General features: G+C 42.3%; 1 protein-coding gene across 3 annotated transcripts in view; it reads right to left on the bottom strand.

The window, feature by feature from the left end:
• GRB10 (growth factor receptor bound protein 10) overlaps positions 1-20,454 on the bottom strand; it is a 185,249-nt gene that overhangs the window by 105,804 nt on the left and 58,991 nt on the right. For 2 of the 3 annotated variants that reach the window (XM_019540950.1, XM_019540941.1), the window contains one exon: positions 13,448-13,541. The exons of the other annotated variant lie outside the window; for it this stretch is intronic. In XM_019540950.1, coding sequence (XP_019396495.1) covers positions 13,448-13,541 — 94 coding nt within the window. The remainder of the gene's footprint in view (positions 1-13,447; positions 13,542-20,454) is intronic. 3 annotated transcript variants of the gene reach the window in all.

Here is a 20,454-nt window from a genome sequence, read left to right as displayed (position 1 = left end):
TCATATTTTATTCTGGGGTGTCATATCTGAGAAAATATGATACTCTCAGGGTGCCCTGAAGGTCAACATTCTGCCAGGTTCATTTCTGCCAAAGATCTCTTTCACTGCCTTTTGTTCTGTATGTTCTGCCTTTAGCACTGTAGGGCCCTGATCCATGACTGGAGTGCTTGCATGCTACTGCAATACAAACAGATTTAAAAAACAAAACAAAAAAGTTGCACAGGAGTCATGAAGTATTACTATTTGTAGACAATTACTGTATTGGCAGCCACCTTGGCACCAAAAAGAAATAGACCCTTTAGAATATTTTCAGGAAGAAATTATACCTCAACCCACATGGGCAGATGTAGTATTTGAAAAGTGGGGTGCTGCAGCACCAGATATAACATGATAGAGGGAAGCCCAGCACTGGGAGGGACAATGGCATTCAGTTTAAAATCAAAGCAAAAAACAAGATAAATATTGGAATGTGCATTAGTTCGCTAGATTATGTGTGAAGTTTTTCTTTAAAGAAAAAAAAAAGGCAAAAATAGTCAAAAGATACTGTGTCATTACAGTTAAATGTACATTTCTTACTCTGCCAGGGATGCTCAACCTCTGTCCATGGGTGAAATCCAGCCTGTGGATCCATAACACTTGTCTCATGGGACTTCCCATGGGTTGGGATATGTGGCACCTGGGAAACAGTGACAATACTGCCACCTGCCTACTCCCCACTGCCATATTCCCAAGCCCTAAATGGCAATCAGAACTAGGCAATGTCCCTTTCCCCACTTGCCTGCCCAGCCAGACCAGGGCTGGGCAACACCTCCATCCTTCTACATGGCCAAGTTGGGTTAGTCTGCTTGAGCATCTTGACAGTGCCTTCAACTGTCACACTCTACATCTGGGAGAAGGTTTTCAGCTAGAGGTAAAAACCATCTTCAGGGCTGCTAAATAGATGCCAGACAGTACCAGGAATGACTAATATGAAGTAAGAAGAAGAAAGGATAGCTTGAACATCAAACAGTGAATAGTGGAACATCAAAACCATTAAAAAGGAGAGAGGGGCGTTAACACTTGTGCAGTGGACAGATTAGCAGGAATCAGGGAGACAACAATAAGCCATTAAAATCAGTTGACTCCTTAAACACTACCTGAATAGAAATACCATTGCCCCTCACAGACAGTTGTTTTCAGGATTGAGGTGGTGGGCAGGCAGGCAGTCGCTTAGGATCTTGGAGTGTAGAACAAAATGCCCAAAAGCTTGCTAAAACACAACCCTGAGGCCACAGCCCTGAGGACTAGAGATCATATGGGGTCATGGACATGAAGACCAGACGTACAATGCTTGGCTCAGAGGATGGCAAGGACAACACATGGGACCTAGAGTCAATGTGGAAGAAATGTCAACCAGCCAGATATTGCAGGTGGAGCATTAGAACCCAAAGCATCAGGAGGGGAAGGTACAGGCTAGGTATACCACAACTTTCTGTACTAAGTTGAGCTTTGACCCTGGATTTGATCTGGGCTCATTGCTTTATCCAAAAGCAATAACATTTCTTCTCTTAGCCCATCTGATCTTGAATGTACAGGACCAAACCTGTCCTGGATAACCAACTTGGCATGGCAAAACAAGCACATGCAACTGTCCAAAGCAGAAGAGACAGTTATGAAATCTCTGGACTTTGGTGACTTACAGAAGAAAAACAGCATTGTCCCCTTATGTCAAGGAGAGCTTTCAAAAGAGTTAGAGTGAAAACAACTTCACTAGAATGGTGCCATCACATGGGGGAGACCAAAACACAAGGTGGAGGCAGCAAATTGTGCAAAGGTTAAAACATTCTCCTTCCACTTCCAAAACAACAGATAGGAAGGAAAAGCAAGAAAGAACAAGACACAGCAGAATAAAATAAAGAACCCAATAATGGAGGCTTTGAGCAAATGCAAACTGATGCGACTGTGCTCCATCTCAGTCAGGCCACTAAGAGCAATTGCGTACCACCCTCTCGTCAGCACAGTAAAAGGAGCTGTTAGCATAGTCTTTAAACTGTGCGCCAGGGCAAAGAGGCTCTAGTCAAAAATCTCTGGACGTGAAGCACACTTTCGGTATGAATAATTGTCTGCTTAAACATTAATAAAACAAACAAACAACACCCCCCACCAACCTTTAACACTCACCCAGCTTCTCTCACTTAGCACAACATTGTAGTGAAATCCAATTACTTGAGTACACCACAGTACATTAATACACTAAGACAGAATATGTTAGGCAACTCGTATTGAAGTGGATTCATAAGTATATGGTGAGGCAGTGTATTTGTTTTAATTAAAGGGTTATATTTACTTATTCATGACATTCTGAAATCTGCAGTGGATTCCAAGTCATTTAGCAGAATTATTCTTCTGTAATTGATTAAAAGATAAACTTAAGGTACTTTTAAAACTTTAACTTGGTATGAACTGACCTCTTCCACCCTCAGCCAAAAGATGTGCTATATTATTATGCAACACTTCTGCTCTTCTGGAGAATAAGCTCCTAAAATTGTACTATTATGTAGAAAAGAATATTAAAATATTAAGTTAATTCTATACTTGACCAGACAGCTTAACCTAAATTTGGTGTAATAGTGTCAGCCAACTTTTAAAGCCCCATTCAGCTTAAGCACCAAACCTACATTTGTTTAGGATTTATAATTACTTCTATACTGCAAGTCTGCAAGCACCTTAAACAGCAAGTGCACCTGTCGACTAGTATTTTAAATATGCCTAATTTGAATGCGTTTGCAGCTTTACTACTTTTACAATGCGTTATAGGACTCTCTTCCCCAAAGACAACAACTATAAACATATATCATGCATATTTTTAAAGAAAAGGATTAAAAAAGATAATAATATGTATCCTAATTATTTTTATTCCATGATATCTAATTATTTTGTGTATAACCAGATTCTAAACAAAAACTAATCTACCCTTACTTTTAATTTTCTCTTCTACCTGGGAAAAACAGAGCATAAGATACAGGTATTGAGGCACTTTTTATTGTGGCTTCCAATGTTTATCAGTAATGAGTTCTTCACCCTCTAGCTGTTTTCATAGAGACCAATAACTTTAAAAGGCCAATAAAAATACAAGGCTTCAATCTAAATATTCAGAGTCGAGAAGTCCTACCTCATTAACATTATCCATCTCTAATTACAACAGAGCTTCACCTACGTGCCCCGTGTTCCTTACCCGTGATTCCTATGATTCCACTGAAAACATCCTCTGCGTTGAACTGAACATAAATATAGGCAGAACTGAATGCCAGTGAGAAGTCTGCATCATGCCAGCTGTTAGAAATTCTGCCATTACAAGAGATAGAGGTGTCAGGCTGACCAGAAACGGAGCACAAATAAGTTTAGCTTTGTTTGAAAGGTCGGGAGCAGGGGGAGGGGAAACATGACTTATGCCAATATCTGAATCTGAAAAGCATTCAATGGATTTTATTAAAGTTCTAGGACACAAATCCCTATAGTTCACACGTGTTTTAAATAGGTGAAGGGATACTTCATTTTAAGAGAGTGTAGCAATTTCACCTACCCTTGAGTCCCCATGATAGATGTCTATTATCAATTTTATAACCAAATAGGTTCCTTAAGTGCTCCTTTCCCCCCTTGTCTTGTGAAGGATCTAAACGTAGAGGAGGGAAATACTACCAAGACCACAGTTTCAGTGTATTTCACATGAGCTGAAATAGATTAATATAAGAAGGAAAATATTTTCCTCTTCTCAGTCAGCAAGTTTCAAATGTTGTATGTGCTACTGTTACATAAACATCCCACTCCTGAGCTACTCAGGTTGATAGCTTTAAACTGGTATGCAGGCCATAAAGTAGCTGTCTTTTTGGAAAAATATCTATAAGAGGAAGACTACTGCACAAGACTTCCTAAGCAATCTGCTTACAGAAGCAAAGTGGTATGGTAAACAATATTTTACTGAGGTGGACCACAAGTAGGATGTCCTGGGTCATTTCCTTAAGAGAAAATGAGATAAAGAGTACCCATTTAAGCAGGAGGTTGAAAAAAGGAAGCACTTCACTGTGAACAGACAGGACATCTGAAGAGACATTTCATTCTGTACTGCTGGGGACAGCATGCTTAGAGTCCTGCATTTGTGACAAGGCCAGTACTATGATCTAAAGTAGGGGTCAGCCTGTGTGTCATGCAGTACATCAGGGAGGAGTAGGCAACACAGTGGCAGATGAGACAGAGAGCAGAAAGCCGAGCAGCAGAATGGGCTGAGGAAGAGCACTAGAGTCATTGAAATAACGCTCAAGAGAGGCCATAGAGCTTAATCCAGAGATGGGCAAAATACAGCCCGTGGGTCAGATGCAGCCCACCAAGCACTTTCACCTGGCCCCCGGTGCCCACCGACAAACTGTGCCCCACCCAGCCCTTCTGCCTACAAGGGTGGGAGCAAGGTGCCCACACATAAGCACAGCCCAAAACATCACCTACTGCCTCGCTCCCACCCTCGTGGGCAGAAGGGCCCAGCCTGGCCCGTATGCAGCTTCTGCACGGGGCTGCCGGGACCTGCTCTGCTTCCCCAGTCTCCTGCTGGCTCCAGGAAACACGCAGGGAAACAGCAGGGGTGGGGCTGCAGCTGGGCAGAAAAATAAAGCATGGGGCTGAGGCTGGTGACAGTATGGAGCCCATACCCAGGGGGGTGGCAGCAGCATGGAGCTTGGGTGGGCAGCACATGGGTGAGAGAGGGTGGTGGGAATGGAGAGACTCCACCCATGCTCTGTCTATGGTGCACAGCCCTTGCAGTCAATGGTGGCAGCAGGAGGCAAGGTGCTCGGGGCACAGGTGTCTGGTGGGGTGTGGCTCCAGCCAGCACTACACATCACAACAAGGGGCGCAGCCTCCGCCAGGCAGTCTGTATCACCGGTACTCCCTGTCATTCATGTGCAGCCCCTGCACTCGCACCTCACAGGAGGGAAGCTCCACACACTGGAGCCGGCTGCCTTCCTCGCCCCCAGGCACCCTCCCCAGGGGGTTCCCCCCCGCCCTTCAGGGCAGTCCCAGCAGGGAAGGCAGTTGTCTCTAGTGTGCAGGGGCTGTGCAGGAGTGGCAGGGAGCACCAGCGATACAGACAGCAGAGTGCAGGCTGCGTTCCTCACTGCCTTGTGCAACGTTAGCTGGAGCTGTGCCCCACAGGGCACTTATGCCCCAAGTGCCCCACCTGCTGCTGCACCATGGAAGAGTGCAAAGGGGTCCCCACACGCCCCCAAACACTACACACCCATACCCTGCCCTCAACCCCCGACATATACACAACCACCTACATACCCTATATCCCTACACATACAGCCACACCCCGTCACGAACCACCCACACCCTACTTGAAGTACACGCACGCCCACCCACATGCCACCATACACATGCACACCACACCACACATCCCCACACCCCACCATACACACAGACCCACACCCACAATACACAAGACTATGAATTTATTTTTGAGTTATTATACAATCACTTCTATATACACTACATAAATGTAAATCATGACAAAAATATATTTTTCATAATAAAATTCAAGTATGTTATAGAAGGTGTTTGACTTTTAGTTTATGATGGGGGGGGTTGGTTTTAAGACTGCAACCCCTCCCCCCTCAAAGAAGTACTTCTGGGGGGCAAGGGCAGGTGTTAGAGGTAGAACTTCCAGTCCCAAGATTGCAACAAGGGGGCCGGGCAACTATCAAAGGGTAGGACTACCCATGCGGCTCTTGACACCTCACCAAAACTTAAGCAGCCCTCTACCCAAAATAATTACCCACCCTAGCTTATCTGTGGCATGCCTGCCAGAAAGTTTGGCCCCTGCTAAACAAGAGAACCTGCATTTCATATTAATACTGGTGTACTAAATTCCATCATCCTCATTACAGCAGGTTTCTAATGTGCAACATTCACTTCTTGCCAACTACATGACTACTTTAATATTCTGCACTGGCAACACAAAGCAGTTTTGTTCTTTTTCAAGTTTTATTACTTTCAAAGCGTAAAATGGTTTCTTCATACAAGAGCCACTAGATCAGGTAGATTAGCAATAGTTCCTTAGAGCCCTGAATTACAGATATAGCTTAAGGCTAAGAACAGAAAATAGTTGGATGTCTTTGTTAAACCTCTGGATTACTTCCTTTTGGGGGGGGGGGGTGTTCAATTAATAGGGTTTACCATTTTAAGATACAAACACGCACACACACGCGTAAGGGAAAAAAAGCTTTGTTTCAGTAAAGAAAAAAAAGATCAGATTCTGTTTCTAATGTATGGTACTCATACTCATGCCAGGATATTATTCTACTCCCTCCTAGCTTTTGGACAGGGTTTGCTGAAGAACAGAGGTAGTATTCCTGCTTTTACATTTGACTAAGAGGTAAAACAGAGGTTAGCCAAGCAACACTCCCAGTAGGACTCACTGCCAAAGAATAAGAACCACTTCTGCTGCTGGGGGAGGGATTTCACTAGGGGAAAAAAATGAGAGAGAGAGAGAACACACTGCACCAACAGGTAAGCATGCTAATAGCTGCAATCAGAATCTGAATCTGTATCTTCCGCTTCTGTTCTCAAAAAAAAAAACTCTGATGCATCACACATGTAGCTGCGTATACATGTGTCATCAGCACCAAAGTTTTAAAAAAAAAAATTACATTATTTCATTTAGCAGGTGGTTATTTAAATACTACAAAGATGATTTTGAAAACTGAAGGAGAAAAAAAAAAAACTTACATTTAAGGCTGGTGAAGATATATACACTAGTAACGATTTAGATAGGCAGCATATGGACAAATTATGTGAAATGATAAGTAATTTATGAGACCTGGCTTTGCTTAACAGAGAATAGGTGATCCTTAATACATAAGTATCTATGAAAAAACTTAAGCAAAATGTGAATGCTAATTTACCATTAGACAGATTTTGTCCTTTCACATTGAGTGACAAAAAAGCAAACCATAACCAAAGTTAGCCTACCTTGAGAAAAGGTATACAGTTTAAAAAGAAATATCACCGTCTCAAGCTATAAGGTAACTAGACAAGGAAAGCCAGGATCAGTTTTCATATCACCCAGCAAATGCCTCACTTACAATGAAATGATGCCAAAATAATAATAATAATAATAATAATCATCATCATCAAGAGACTACCAAGGCAGATTTCCAAATATTTCACATTCAGATCTTTACATCACTGGAGAAACTGGAGATACAAATTATAGCCTGCATTAGTCATAACAGTAGCATGATACATTTTAACATCAAAAAAGTTTCTTTCTGGTTGCTCTCGGTCCTATGATGAACACATTTCAGCTTTTAACTATTGAATTTAAAAACTGGACATCTGTTTTACTTAAAGAACAAGAGTTCAATGAGATGCATAGCAGGAGTCTTATCTGATTCACCTGGGCTTATTGAGCAACAAATGCTTTAAGAATGAGAGTTCTAGGGAAGTCTAGGAAATAGATTGCTCTACGTGCTTAAATCACACCACCTGCAGGCAAGATTTCCTAATGTGACCAGCAGAGATGGCTGGATCAGCCGATGACTGTGTCAGCTGTTGAGAGAACTGCTGCTTGCCAGAACTCTTACTGCACTTGTTTTCTGCTACTAAAGAAACATGGCTATAAAGCAAGAGATACAGCACTGCTCTTGGTTTCCTGCTTGAGAAGGTAAAGCAATGAGACTAAGCAGCAAATCCCTCAAGAGTAGGGAGATGGTCTCCCTATGTCAAGGACACCAGGTCAAGGGAAGTGATTCTTCCCCTCTATTCAGCACTAGTGAGGCCACATCTGGAGTACTGCGCCCTGTTTTGGGCCCCGCACTACGGAAATAATGTGGACAAATTGGAGGGAGTCCAGTGGAGGGCAACAAAAATGGTGAGGGAGCTGGTAGGCATAAACTTATGAGGAAAAACTGAGGAAACTGGGCTTATTTAGTCTACAGAAGAGGAAACAGAGGGGATTTAATAGCAGCCTTCAAGTACCTGAAGTGGGGTTTGAAAGAGGATGGAGCTAGACTGTTCTAAGTGGTGGCAGATGACAGAACAGAAAGAAATGGTCTCAAGTTGCAGCAAGGAAAGTTTAGGTTTGATTCATAGCTGTAGGGTCGGAAGGAACCTTGTAGATCTTCTAGTTCGACCCCCTGCTTTGGGCGGGAGAGAAAACTGGGTTCAAATGACCCCAGCTAGATAAACATCAAGCCTCCTCTTAAAGACCCTCAAGGTAAGAACCAGCACCACTTCCCTTGGAAGTTGGTTCCAGATCCTAGCCCCTCTGACTAGTGAGAAAATGTTTTCTAATATCTAATTTAGTCTGTTCCCTTCTTCCTGAAGAACGAACTAATTCAATCCTGACAGTTTCTCCAGGATCTCCAGTGTAAAGAGATTCATCCACTGACCTTCAATGGGTTTCAGGTGGTCTACTCTAGTTCTATTTAGAAAGCTTCTGTAGGTGGAAATGTTTACTATTGTAACCCAGGCAGTACTCCAAGAGGTACCCCCTCTCCAACTGAAGGGATCAAAGCAGGTGTACAAGCGCTGTCAGAGGTGTAGGGACTCTCCTCCCCCTATAGAGCAGAACCAGACCACCAATGGGGACTTAACCATATACCTTTTAATGACAGAACAATACTGGGAACATAACCAGTATAAACCAGGGGGTATAAGGGATGATACAATGCCCCAAGGGGGCAGGATTCAATAAAGGTTAATCATACGTATAATCATAGACATTCATCCAGTTGACAAAGACAGGGTTAACCAAAATGTAAAAACACAAACAGCAGAACAAACAATACTGGTTGGTGAAATATAAGAGGCACAAAATACAAAATGTCAAGTGACAAGGAATATAGGGCCTAGGTACCTGGAGGGGGAGAAAGGGGGGAACACAATGGCCCAGAGGGTTCAACTGCTGCCTGCAGGTCCCACTCCTTCATGCTCTTATGAGGCAACTGCTCCCACCCTGCTGGCCCAGCTCTTTGAAGCTCCTTCCTTGTGGTCTCTCGCTGGTCTCCCCCGAGTCAGCCACACTGCCCCTTTTATCCTCCTCCAGGTGACCCAAGGGGCCAATCAGGGGACAGGAGATGGTGAGTCTCTGGGGTCTGATTGGTGAGAAGAGGGAATCCCAAGTCCTCCAATCATCTTCTGCCCTTCCAAAACCCCTGGGCTAAGCCACTGCCAGCTAATCCATCACACTATCTAAAATATCCTGGGCACCTTTTAGAGATAGAGGAAAAGTGCCTCTCATCTGAAAAATGTACCTTCGTGATGATCCTTCTAGTAGTTGGGGGAAAGCCAGTAATGACATGGTTCATGTCCAAGAAGGATGTGACTCAGAACAACTGAGACTACATAAAGGAATAAATACTGTTTTTATAACCAACATTTAACATTAATTTATATAAAAAACAGTTCACTTGCAAGAACACACTCTGATTCCTACTGCTTTGTACAAACTAAAGAGGATGCTCTGCAATGTGTTCACGGGTCAACATACAAGTACTTATATTCCTCCATACTGCAGGGTCTCATCTGCTGTGAGGAGACTTGGACCAGGGTTCTCTACCTTTATACAATGCTCTACTTGCTTAAAAATGTCTAAGGAGGTTCAGATTCCTGGAGAGAAATCCAAGTACCATTTTTACAAGCAAAGCAACAAAGATACAATCTAGAGCTAAAAGCTATTGTACCAACATTTTTCACTTAACAAGGGATGAACACAAATTTAAGTAAGGATGGTAACTTATGGTATTTTCTGAATTTAGTGGTCAAATCTGACATGTAAGTGTATGTACAAAAAAAATAATAATAAATAAATCACAGAAAGGGCTGGAAGAGGGTTTAGGAGGTCATTTTGTCTCAATCCCTTCTCAAGGCAAGATCTTTCTTGTCTAAATCATCCCAGTAGGCTGTTTGTCTAACCTTCCCTTAAAGGCTTCCAAAGGTGGAAACTCTACAATGTAACAGCCAGAAAAAATGAACCGATGCTGAAAATTCAGTTATAGCACATCACAGGATACACAAGACAAAACTAGATAAAATAGTACTATTCAGCCCAACTGCCTTAAAAACTTCTCCTCCAGGCAAGGATGTGACAGAACATTATGGGGCAGCTTCCCCGTCCTCCCCCCAAGAAAGCTTAGCACATAGGAGTAAGGGCCAAGGGTATACTACTTGGCATCACTTTACAACTGAAATCAAAACAAACCACCCAACTTGAGCAAAGCTGGACTCATCAGTACGCATTATTGCTTGTACATGCTCAGCAGCACTTTCAGACAATATTTAAGCACCAACCAGGCACTGGAAGCAAATGAAGTACAATACAATTAAGTTTAAGACTATTAATAGCATACTATGTTTTTTTTGTTTTGTTTTTGAATTGGGTGATCTATGCAAGTCACCACCTTGGCCTGTTTTAGACCCAAGCTTCACCTTCCTCTGAAGACCTTCTAAACTGGCTTCTCATAAGCAACTAAACTAGTTGCAATTATCTCTGAAAATGCAGCAGTTGCTCAATGCTAACATACTTTTGCTTTTAAGTCAGTGTGTAAGAGTGCCCTTTTCACAAATTAGAATAGTGTTATTAGGCTGAGGAAAAAAAACAAACTGTAAATGACCATAAGTGCTAAGTCATGGTATGTTTTCACAACAATATGGGAGGAGCATTAAGCATTATTCCTGTGTGGGAAAGATACAGCAATTAAAATGTCAAAAGCAGCAGAACTCTGACCCTTCTGATTCCTCATCCTTTGCTTTAACCACGCCACCCATGCGAATAGTAAGATGCATGTCTACTGTGGCAAGCAAGAAGTTGCAAAATAATGACAATTATAAAGCCACTTCTAGTTTTGTTACATCTTTGACTTGACTGCTCCTGTTCAAACAATGCAGAATAAACACAATTCATGAAGTTTAACAAGATAAACTTATGGTTAGTATTGTATAAAATAGGGTTTTTTTATATGTACATAAAATACACAAAGCTTTACCTTGCTCTTTAAGCATTCCTTAGAACAAACTACCACAAATGTTTTGGAAAATATTCTATTTAAAAACATCTGTTATTCTGGATGAAATTGCATGTGAACATTTGTCTCGAAGTAGCTCAGGCAGAGATAGACATCAGGAGAATCTTTATACATGCTCCGGAGTGGCAGAGCTTTAGAGTGGCTCCAAGAGCTGCTCTAATTAAAAACACCCGCAGCGTCACCTGTACATCAAGCAAGCTTTAGTAAAAGTGCCCCCACTGTCATTTTGAAGTGCGGGGACGCTGAATACATGATGCAGAGACTGCTGCAGTGTGCTGATTGAGTCTGCTCGATTAATCAAGTCTGCTCATGATTAATCAAGTCTGCTCCAATATATACTAATTAGCACACATCGGAGCAGACATCGAACATGTATATAGGTGCCCCAGGTGCCATATAAGTTTTCATGCATGTATTGTCAGTAACAAGTAAGAGAAGACAGCTGGAATTACTGAGCATACCCAGAGATCAAAATCTTTGGTTTGCAGGAGCATCATGAAGAAATATTCAAGGTACAAATAGTTTCAAGATATCTGAATAGAGCTTACATATACCAACCCCTCCACCCCCAAAAAGGATCCTTTCAGATACCACGGAGCAGAAACAGTGAATAATTTTGTTTAACCACTTAATGCCTGGAGCTGCCGCATGTACAGAACACCTCATTTTGAAAATTCATGGAAAGAAGTACCTCAAAAGGTTAAAGCATCTGCTCTGCATGAGTGATATTGCTTTTCTATGTACAGATAGATTGTGTCAATTACCAGTAGTGTAAAAAAGGTGGCTACATTATTAGGCAGGACAAGAAAGATTTTTTTTCCTTTGGTAGTTATGATGGCATCCCAGTAGCGTTGAGAATTCTGAAAATGTGCTTTAAACTAACATCACAGTTTGCAATGGGAAAGTGTGGGCAGAAAGGGGTGGGAGAAGAGAATGATGGATACAAGCAAGCAGTGCTTTCCAGCTCTTCAATATAATCAAGATCTTACTTCTAGCCCTAATAAGCAGTAAATCAACAGCAACAGATTTCATGGTCTAATTCAGTAACATAAACCTAAGGGCCTAGTGTCTGTTGGATGCAATTCTACATTTTGTTAGAAGGCCTGAAGCCTAATTAAGTCTACCATTAGTTTCAAAGATAATCATTTATATTAAATCTGTCAAGAGCACTGGATGTCAGAAGGGAGATGTGATTAGTGCAGGTGATTAGCCCAAGGGGCATGGAAAGTGGAATGTGTCATCCACCCATATCTTCATGTAGGTATCAGAAATATGAAGTAGTACAAAGAGCGCGGGATATTGATTTGTGGCACCTTCAAGTAACACACTACTCCCACTGTAGAGTCTTTAGAAAAGGTTTAGGGACCTTAAAAAAGGAAAAGTTCAAATTATAAACAACTTTGGTTTTGGGCACTTTTGCCAAGGGAGTAAGTAACCCAAGGGATTTGCAAAACCATAGAACTCAAACCTTGCTGATTCCAACAAATAAACAGAACAAGTAATTAAAAACATTGAACTGTGTACCTTGTTAATGAAGTCTTTTAGCCACCGAGTTCTCTTTCACTAGCCTTATGTGGACACTGTCAAGGTGAACTGATATTTTATGTAAATGATACTCTAAAGTAGATTTTTGAAGAATGAGGCAGTAAACTTTAAAAAGTTGTAAGGAGTAGTGAGTGCGTAACCCTCAAAGTAGCCCCCTTCATAGTTAATACATAGTTAATACATGGGTCCCATTATAGAAGAGTCCTGTGGAATTTAAGTTCTTTCCTTCCTATAAGGCTTTTAATTCCTTCTAGGATACATAGCATCTATGCTAGGAGTTCAATGAATCCAGGATTTTTATGGGAATGATTGTGCCTAACAAGTCCCAAACTAGAACTGAACTCAAGAACCACATTAAGAAATAACTAACTGGTGTAATATTACACTTTGGCTTAGGTTGTGAGACATGAGTTCAGAGTTCTTCCTTGAGAGTTAATAAGCAACAAGAAATTCAGGTAAAAATGCAGACCCTTTCCCTACATTAGATAGACTGATGATCACAACAGAAATATTATCCAGGACTAGGCTGTGGCAAGTAAAAACAAGCACTTTAAAATTAAAGTGTTGGATATGTTAACACTATTGGGCACTCATAAAATCCAAAAAACTCAAGAAACCCCACCTGTAACTGCTTTGAGTTCTTCACCAGACTGGAGTAGGAAACGTCACAGAGGAGCACTTCAGTTTGCAATGCAACTCAAAGGAGTTTACAAAAATGTTACAAACAATTCTTCAACATTCACATGAAGAGAGGAGAAAGAGGTACAACTGTCAAGTTATTAAATATTCACTGTGCCGAGCCCTCAGCTATCTCACTGGCCAGGCCTAAGCTCCACAACACCTCTTACCTTGGTGATTCAGGGAGATGCGATTAGAAGGTTCTTGGAATCCTGGTTCCACCAAGTCTCGTCGAGCATGAGTTGAAGTCTGATCTACATTGTCCTAAAAATAATTAAAAAAACAAACACACAAAGAGCAGGAAAAAAAATTGAATTAAAACATGTTTTGGGTTCACCAAAAAAATCAAACATATTGCAAAGTTAAGGCAAGTTGTGAAGAATTAGTCATCATATCTTCAAAAATGTAAGTTAAAACAAAGGCAAAGTAATGTGGACCTGTGGAGTCTGCAGCAGTGATTAAATAAGACGCAAGACATCAAAACCTTACACTTTTGGCTCCACTCTCAGTCACTTTCCCAATTGAAACTGGGAAATTTGATGCTAATAAAATTTTTCTTCTGGTCAAGCATTCTTCACATGGTATGCTATACAGTTCTCAGGAGAGTCAGGAGGTTGTTTTTCTGTAATTCCAGGGATTACGGTTAAAGGATTTATAGCTAATTAGCCAGAACAAAATGAATGGAAAGGGATTCAGTAGACTTGCTAAGGAGTAACATTGGTTTAGTTTAGACAGTCACTAGAAATCTACATGTCAATCAAAACTACTTTGCTCAGGACATCTCACAAGATCAGACCTGAAAAGTTTTAACACTTCTTTTTGCAGGGTCAAAAATACCACAACAGCTTCTTGTAGTTCTTTCCAAACCCCACCCTAGCAAAGAGCAAGATAAGAGGAGGATCCTAGAACTGTAAGGTCCTTTTTTTAAAAGAAAGGTCAGAATTTAAAGGAAGTATGAATCTGTTCTGACACTCACTGTCCTACTCAAGCTAGAACTTAAACTCAAAGTCTCTTTTCAATCACAGCCTAAAACCATGTTGACATGCAATCATACACTTCTTTCAAGGTATTTTAATCTTATCATTTTGCCCTCATTTTATAGCTAGCCAAATAACTACATAGGCAGAAATGGATTTTATAGGCCACCCACCCCAGTCCCCTGCTATTTCAAGCTATAGTGCATAAAACATAGGCACCAGCGTTTGAAAAAAAGTGGCACAGTTCTCCCTGCTTTTCCTGTATGGCAGGTGAAATCAAACTGCTAGAAGACAACTAAATCAAAGCATTCAGGGCACTTGTTCATGTGCTCGCATGCATTTTAATCAGAACGCTCCAGTGTGCTGCAGCATCTCATCTACTGAGAGCCACTCTAATTAAAACGCCCTCCACCTCCCCACCTGGGATCATATATAACCATCCTTAAACTGTACTGGTTACACAGAGAAAGTAGATCGAACTCTACTGAAAGATGATCTTTTAGGAGACTAAGAGATGTGTTAGATGAAGTGGCTATTCCCTGTTAAGCTTAGCACAATATCTTTGTGAGGCCTCTGAAGATAGGAGCAGAGCTAAAAAGCAAGAAATTGTTGAAAGACTCTATGCTAGGAACATGAACCCCAGGTAAACTGCAGATCCCCTACTCCTCACAGAGGATCTGGCAAGGATTAAAGAGTTAAATGACACAGAATAAAACGGAATACTTTTCTTCAGTATGGAACTTGAAAATCTATGGCATTCCACCCCTTCAGTCTTATATATTTAGTTTTCATTTGGCAGCTTGAAATGTGACAGGATTATAAAGATTAAGTCCTTCATCATCGTAAGGGTGCTAGTTTCAATTTTCATGCCACAAAGTCAAGTTCATAGAGTATGAGTCAGTTCCCCACACAACCACAGTAGTGTGCTTAACCTGCCATGGCAAATCCAACTCAGTAAGGAAAGTGAGTTATACCAGAAGCTATTTTATCTTGCTACCAGGCATTGGTGTTCTCATTGTCCCAAATCTCTGCCTCCTCTTCCACTCCCTCCCGCAACCCCTCTACACACACTTTAAACCATCTACAACAAGTATAATAATGCTGTGTTTTCAAGAATGCAGTACCTATGAGATGAGAGTCTTTTGCCTTTGCATTCCCCCTACATCACTAAATGGACCTTACTTCAAGCTGTGGTACAGTGGGCATAGGGCATCTACACGTTACTGTATGGTGACATTTCCATGGTGCTGTGTCCTGGTACTTCCTTTTGGAAGTACTAACGCACAACGCAGTATGGGTAGTTGCTGTGTCGTGCACACTTAGATTTTGCTGCTAAGGTGCTGTAGTGGCACGCTATTCCCAGGAACACACCACTACAGCAACATAGTTGGCAATCATGTGCAGACATATGTGATCACTATGTTGCCGTAGGGTGATGTGTAGATACGCTCAGCGTTGGCTACAGACGTATAACTTAGTATTTAAACAAGTTTGTTTTATTTTGAGCTAACTAACGTAATAATTACATCTTCTCAGGAACAATGTGACAGTTCTCCAGGCAGGTGCTCAAACCACAAAGCTAGCTCATGGATTCTAAGGTCCAGTTACACATTTTTTCAGTGTCTTTAGAAGTAGAGGTTTCAATTATCAAGTGTAGAGCAATTCTAAACTTCCATATCAAAACCACCTTCCTGTCTCTTCCACAGATTTGTTTCCTGCCCCCGCCCCCCATGTTTTTCTCACATGCCACAGAGATCTCCTTAGGGTATTAAAACCCACTGCAACACAGTCAGTCACTCCAGTAAAGTCACAGACTTGCATAAACAAAACCAAACCTGCAATGCAGGCAGCAAAGAAAAGGTAACTAGTGTGTAGTTTTTAAAAGCTCATGATAGTTTCACATGACCCTCCAGGATCTATTTATGTAAGCTGTTCAAAGACAAATAATGGCAAGTTGCCAAACTGCAGTAGAACTCACACTGGACACTGGAACAAGGTTAAAAGTTATATAATTGTTCCAAGTCAGACTGTCACTGTACAGCCAAAGAAATCTACCTATTCTGTTCAATCTACATATATTAGAGAGGTAAACTATCATTCCCTCCCCCAGTTCAATCCAGGCTTCCAATAAGTCACGTTTCCTACATATTTTTATTCCTCCACCATCACCCTTCTTCCAGTAAGCACTTTCAGCCTGAAATTAAGTATACTGTGACTTGACTTGTTGTGACATCAACCCACAATAGTATTTTTAGAAGCTAGCTTAAGCATTAACCCTTACAAACTTGTTTCTATGTATTGTTTTGTCCATCAAATAGCATCCGCATTCATCAAGCAAGTAGCGACAGGACTGGAAGTATCTGAAGCAACATCTATTTAGAGGTTCCAATGGTAGCTGGAATTTTGGGAGCTGGACAAAAGCACAAGTTTGATTTCAGTATCAATTTGCAAACTTAAATACTGCATGACATAATACAATGCCTGTATTCAACAGGCACAGAATTCATAAACAGCCAAAACAATCTGAGATGATCCTACAATCTATAATTAATAATTATGAAGCACTGTGTGTTACTGTAATTGTTATCCAAATTTAAACTGCTAGATTTGCAATTTGGACCAACACAGCAGCCAGGTCAGTTATCAAAATAAATAATTAAGTCTGGCATTTCAATCAGAAAGATACAGAGGATCAGTGACCTACACTCCTCCCTAGCTCTGCTGCCTACATAAGTTGCATCTTTTATTGCGTTCTGCAGCTTTGAATGTTAATGCCAAAAACAATGTGCCTCTTAACTCATGGAATAAGAGTAACAAAAATGAAAGGGGAAAAACAGGTTAGCTTTTTACCCAGTAGTAATTTGTGAGTATACTTAAAAGAACCAGTAGATTAGAAAAAGGAAATTTAGTCCATTGCCAGGTAGAGACATTGTTCCTCCTGACCCTGCTGTGTCCTTTTCCTAAAGAATTTCTAGAACTAGATTCAGAAAATATGGACAGGGAAGAAGAACACTATATCACCCCCACACTCACCTGTCTTTACAGAGGAAGCAAAGAAAAAAAACCTCAGTTCCAGCTGAGTTCTGGGGGCTGCACATAGTGGCACAGAAATGGCCCGGCCTGCTGGCATGCACCTTTGCACCAGACTGGGCTGGCTCCATGCCGCCATGTGGGGTGCCATCGGACTGGATTAGGCTAGCTCCTTGCCTCCACGTGGGCCTTCCAGTACTCCATCAGGGAGCTGCACTGGGAGGCACAGAACCAGCCTGGCCTGGTGGTACACGCTCTTGGCTGCAGTCAGGGTCAACCCTGAGGGGTGTGAAGGGGTGAATTGGGATGAGCATCCCAGGCCCCACATTTTGGGGGGTCCCACAGACAGTGCCTTACAAGCCCCGCCGCCACCACTGCCTTCTGTGGGCGGTCATCACTCCCCCCTCTCGTGCGAACTTCTGTGGCTGGTTGACACTTTCACCCCCTGGCCCTGAACACCCTTAGGGACAGCTCTGGCTGCAGTGCCGGGAGCCTCATGTGCTGGCACAGAGCGAGCCTGGTCTAGTTTGAAGGCATACACTGGTGGGCCAGGCCAGGCTAGACTGGTTCTGTGTCACCACACGCAGCCCCTGGGACTCAGCTGTAGCCACATGCCTCTGGGGACTGTTCCTGCTGCAGGCCATAAGAGCCCCAAGTGCCCACTGCCTGCTACTGCTGCCACCATGGTGTGGGGGTGGGGGGGGGAAGAGAGGGAGCATGTGATGGGGGTCCAAGCCCCCCCATATCCACACAAACCCCACCTCCCCACACAGATTCCCCACAAACTCCAAACCTACATAACCCCACAACCCCTTGACAAACCTCCCCCACACACTCCCACCCCTCCACATGCATCAAACAAACCCCCTCCCCCAAAGGAACCCCACATCCAATATACAAGAGTAAGGTTATTTTGAACTAATAAGCAAATCACCTTATATACATTATGCAAATACACATAAACCAGGACAAAAATATGTTTTGAAGTAAAATTAAAATACGTTATAGTAGATGTTTGATTTTTAGTATACATTTTTTTTTCTGGTTCCAAGATAGAAACCTCCCCTCCCAAAAGGAGTACTTCCGAGGACAAGGAGAGGGATTTCCGGTGGCAAAGGGGCAGGACTACCCTTGCAGCCTTCAACAGCTCACCAAAAGTCATTAGGCAGCTCTCCAGCCAAAATAATTGCCCACCACTGGTCTAAACCAAACAGTGGTTTTCCAGACCTCCGGAAGAGAGACACCAATGTCTTCACTCACTAGAGGGAAAAAATTATTAGGACAGGATGGACTTCTTGGAAGCTCCTAGAAACATGTTAAATTTGACAAGTCCATACTACCGAAAAGAAGACACTCATTTTTAAACTTGATAATTCTAGTACAGGGTTGCTCAATGCCTGGCCCACGGGCCAGATCTGACCTCTAGTGCCAAGTCATCAAGCTTGTGGGGCCCCTACAGATCCCATGAGCCACAGACCTGTGCAGAAGAGTCGGCATACTGAGCAGCATCGGTGCACTCCAAGCATGGGGGGGGGGTGTTGGACAGATAAGAGTTGCACAGGGCTCTGGAGCCTGATCCCAGTCAGGCAGAGCTTGGTCCTGGCATGTAAGGGGATCCCAGATGGAGGTGGTAAGGGACCAGTGTGGGATCTGATCCAGTCTGCAGACTGACCCCATGCCATTCTTTGGGCTGCAGAGTCAAAAACTGTGAGCACCACTGCTCTAGTGCATCTATCTTGAAATTGAATTATCTTAAAACAAAAGGTTTATTTGTGTAAGACACAGCCTAGCTCACTTGTGGCACTCCAACAATACCACAGAGACAAATTATGATCAGTATGGTATGCCTGGTTTGTGCATTGCTCACCACACACTAAGCAGAGGCTAAATTTTTATGCAATATGAGAGATGATCACAAAGGTGCCTCTGTTTGCAGTAAAGCACGCCTACACTTAAAACTTGCTCCTTCCTGGGCAAGTGAACTGATTTCACTGCTTGAAATCACATCCAGGTAGATGTCTGGACTTTGTCAAGTGTGAAAGGTTGTACTAAAAAGTATCACCATGTTCCCTGTACTCCCACATAGTATATAAATTATATTCATTTTAGAGACAAACAAAAATGGGCATTTCTTGTGGAGGACACTTTATACCTTTCCAATAATGTCCAAATAAAGGAACAAAGCACTATTATTTTTGGATCGGCTATACCTTGTAGCCTGTTTCTGGCACTGCAGGATGCTACAAGTTTCAGATGCCTTCAACAGTGTTTGTATTTCCATGTCTATATTAAAGGAAGGGCATGTCACTGAAGCTAGCGTCTGGTTTACGTTGTATAATGACAAGACCGAACAAAAAAAGACTAACTGCCACCTAGAGAAAAAGAAGGCCCTGATGTATTTTATAACATACTGGGGGCACTTGGCAGACCTTACATTTAACATGCAGTTCACATGATAATCATCGGGCAGCATGTCATTTCATAAAATAGCAAGCCAGCCACAAAAGTGCCCACAATTAATGGAGTATTCAAATGTTCCGCATTCTTGGAATACTGAATGCAGACGGTATAGATTTTTAAACTGAACATGTGGTGGGTAGCTGACAGATGACTGGCACTAGGGTTTACAGGTACCAGGCTGCCTATGCAGGGCTGCTCCATGCACAGGTTTGAATTTGCCTACCTGTTGGAGCCCATTGACTCCTCCCACGCAGCACCTATCAAGCCATCTGCCAAGCAGCCCTGTGCTGGGCTGCAGCACAAGTGGCTTTGAAAAGGTGTCATGGAAAGTGAAATGTTGGAGACCAGGCCCCAGTGCTAGGCCTGCAGTTTGGGATCTAACACATTTTATCCCCAGTCCCAACAGTAACACATTCTGCCATACTCATGTGGCAGGGCAGGACACATGTGATAGGATCTGATCCCAACAGTCTCCATTAAATTAACAATTGTCTGTGGCCCAAATTAAGCTGTAGCCACTATTCTGTGCTCCCTCTGGTATCTATGCTGTGTTAGAGCTTCTGTCCCAAAAGCAAAAATACTCCCAAGGGACGGCAATTCTCTTCCATCTACACAATCAGATGGGGCAGAGAAGAGGAAAAAAACAAAACAAACAATTTTTCTACTATGGTAAAAATGTCCTAGAAAGTGTCAAATATGGAGCCCCTGGA

Source organism: Crocodylus porosus, unplaced genomic scaffold, assembly GCF_001723895.1.
Source record: "Crocodylus porosus isolate Cpor-Errol unplaced genomic scaffold, CroPor_comp1, whole genome shotgun sequence".
NCBI lineage: Eukaryota > Metazoa > Chordata > Crocodylia > Crocodylidae > Crocodylus > Crocodylus porosus.
The sequence above is the reverse complement of the archived record's forward strand: the minus strand, read 5'-3'. Positions and strand labels throughout refer to the sequence as shown.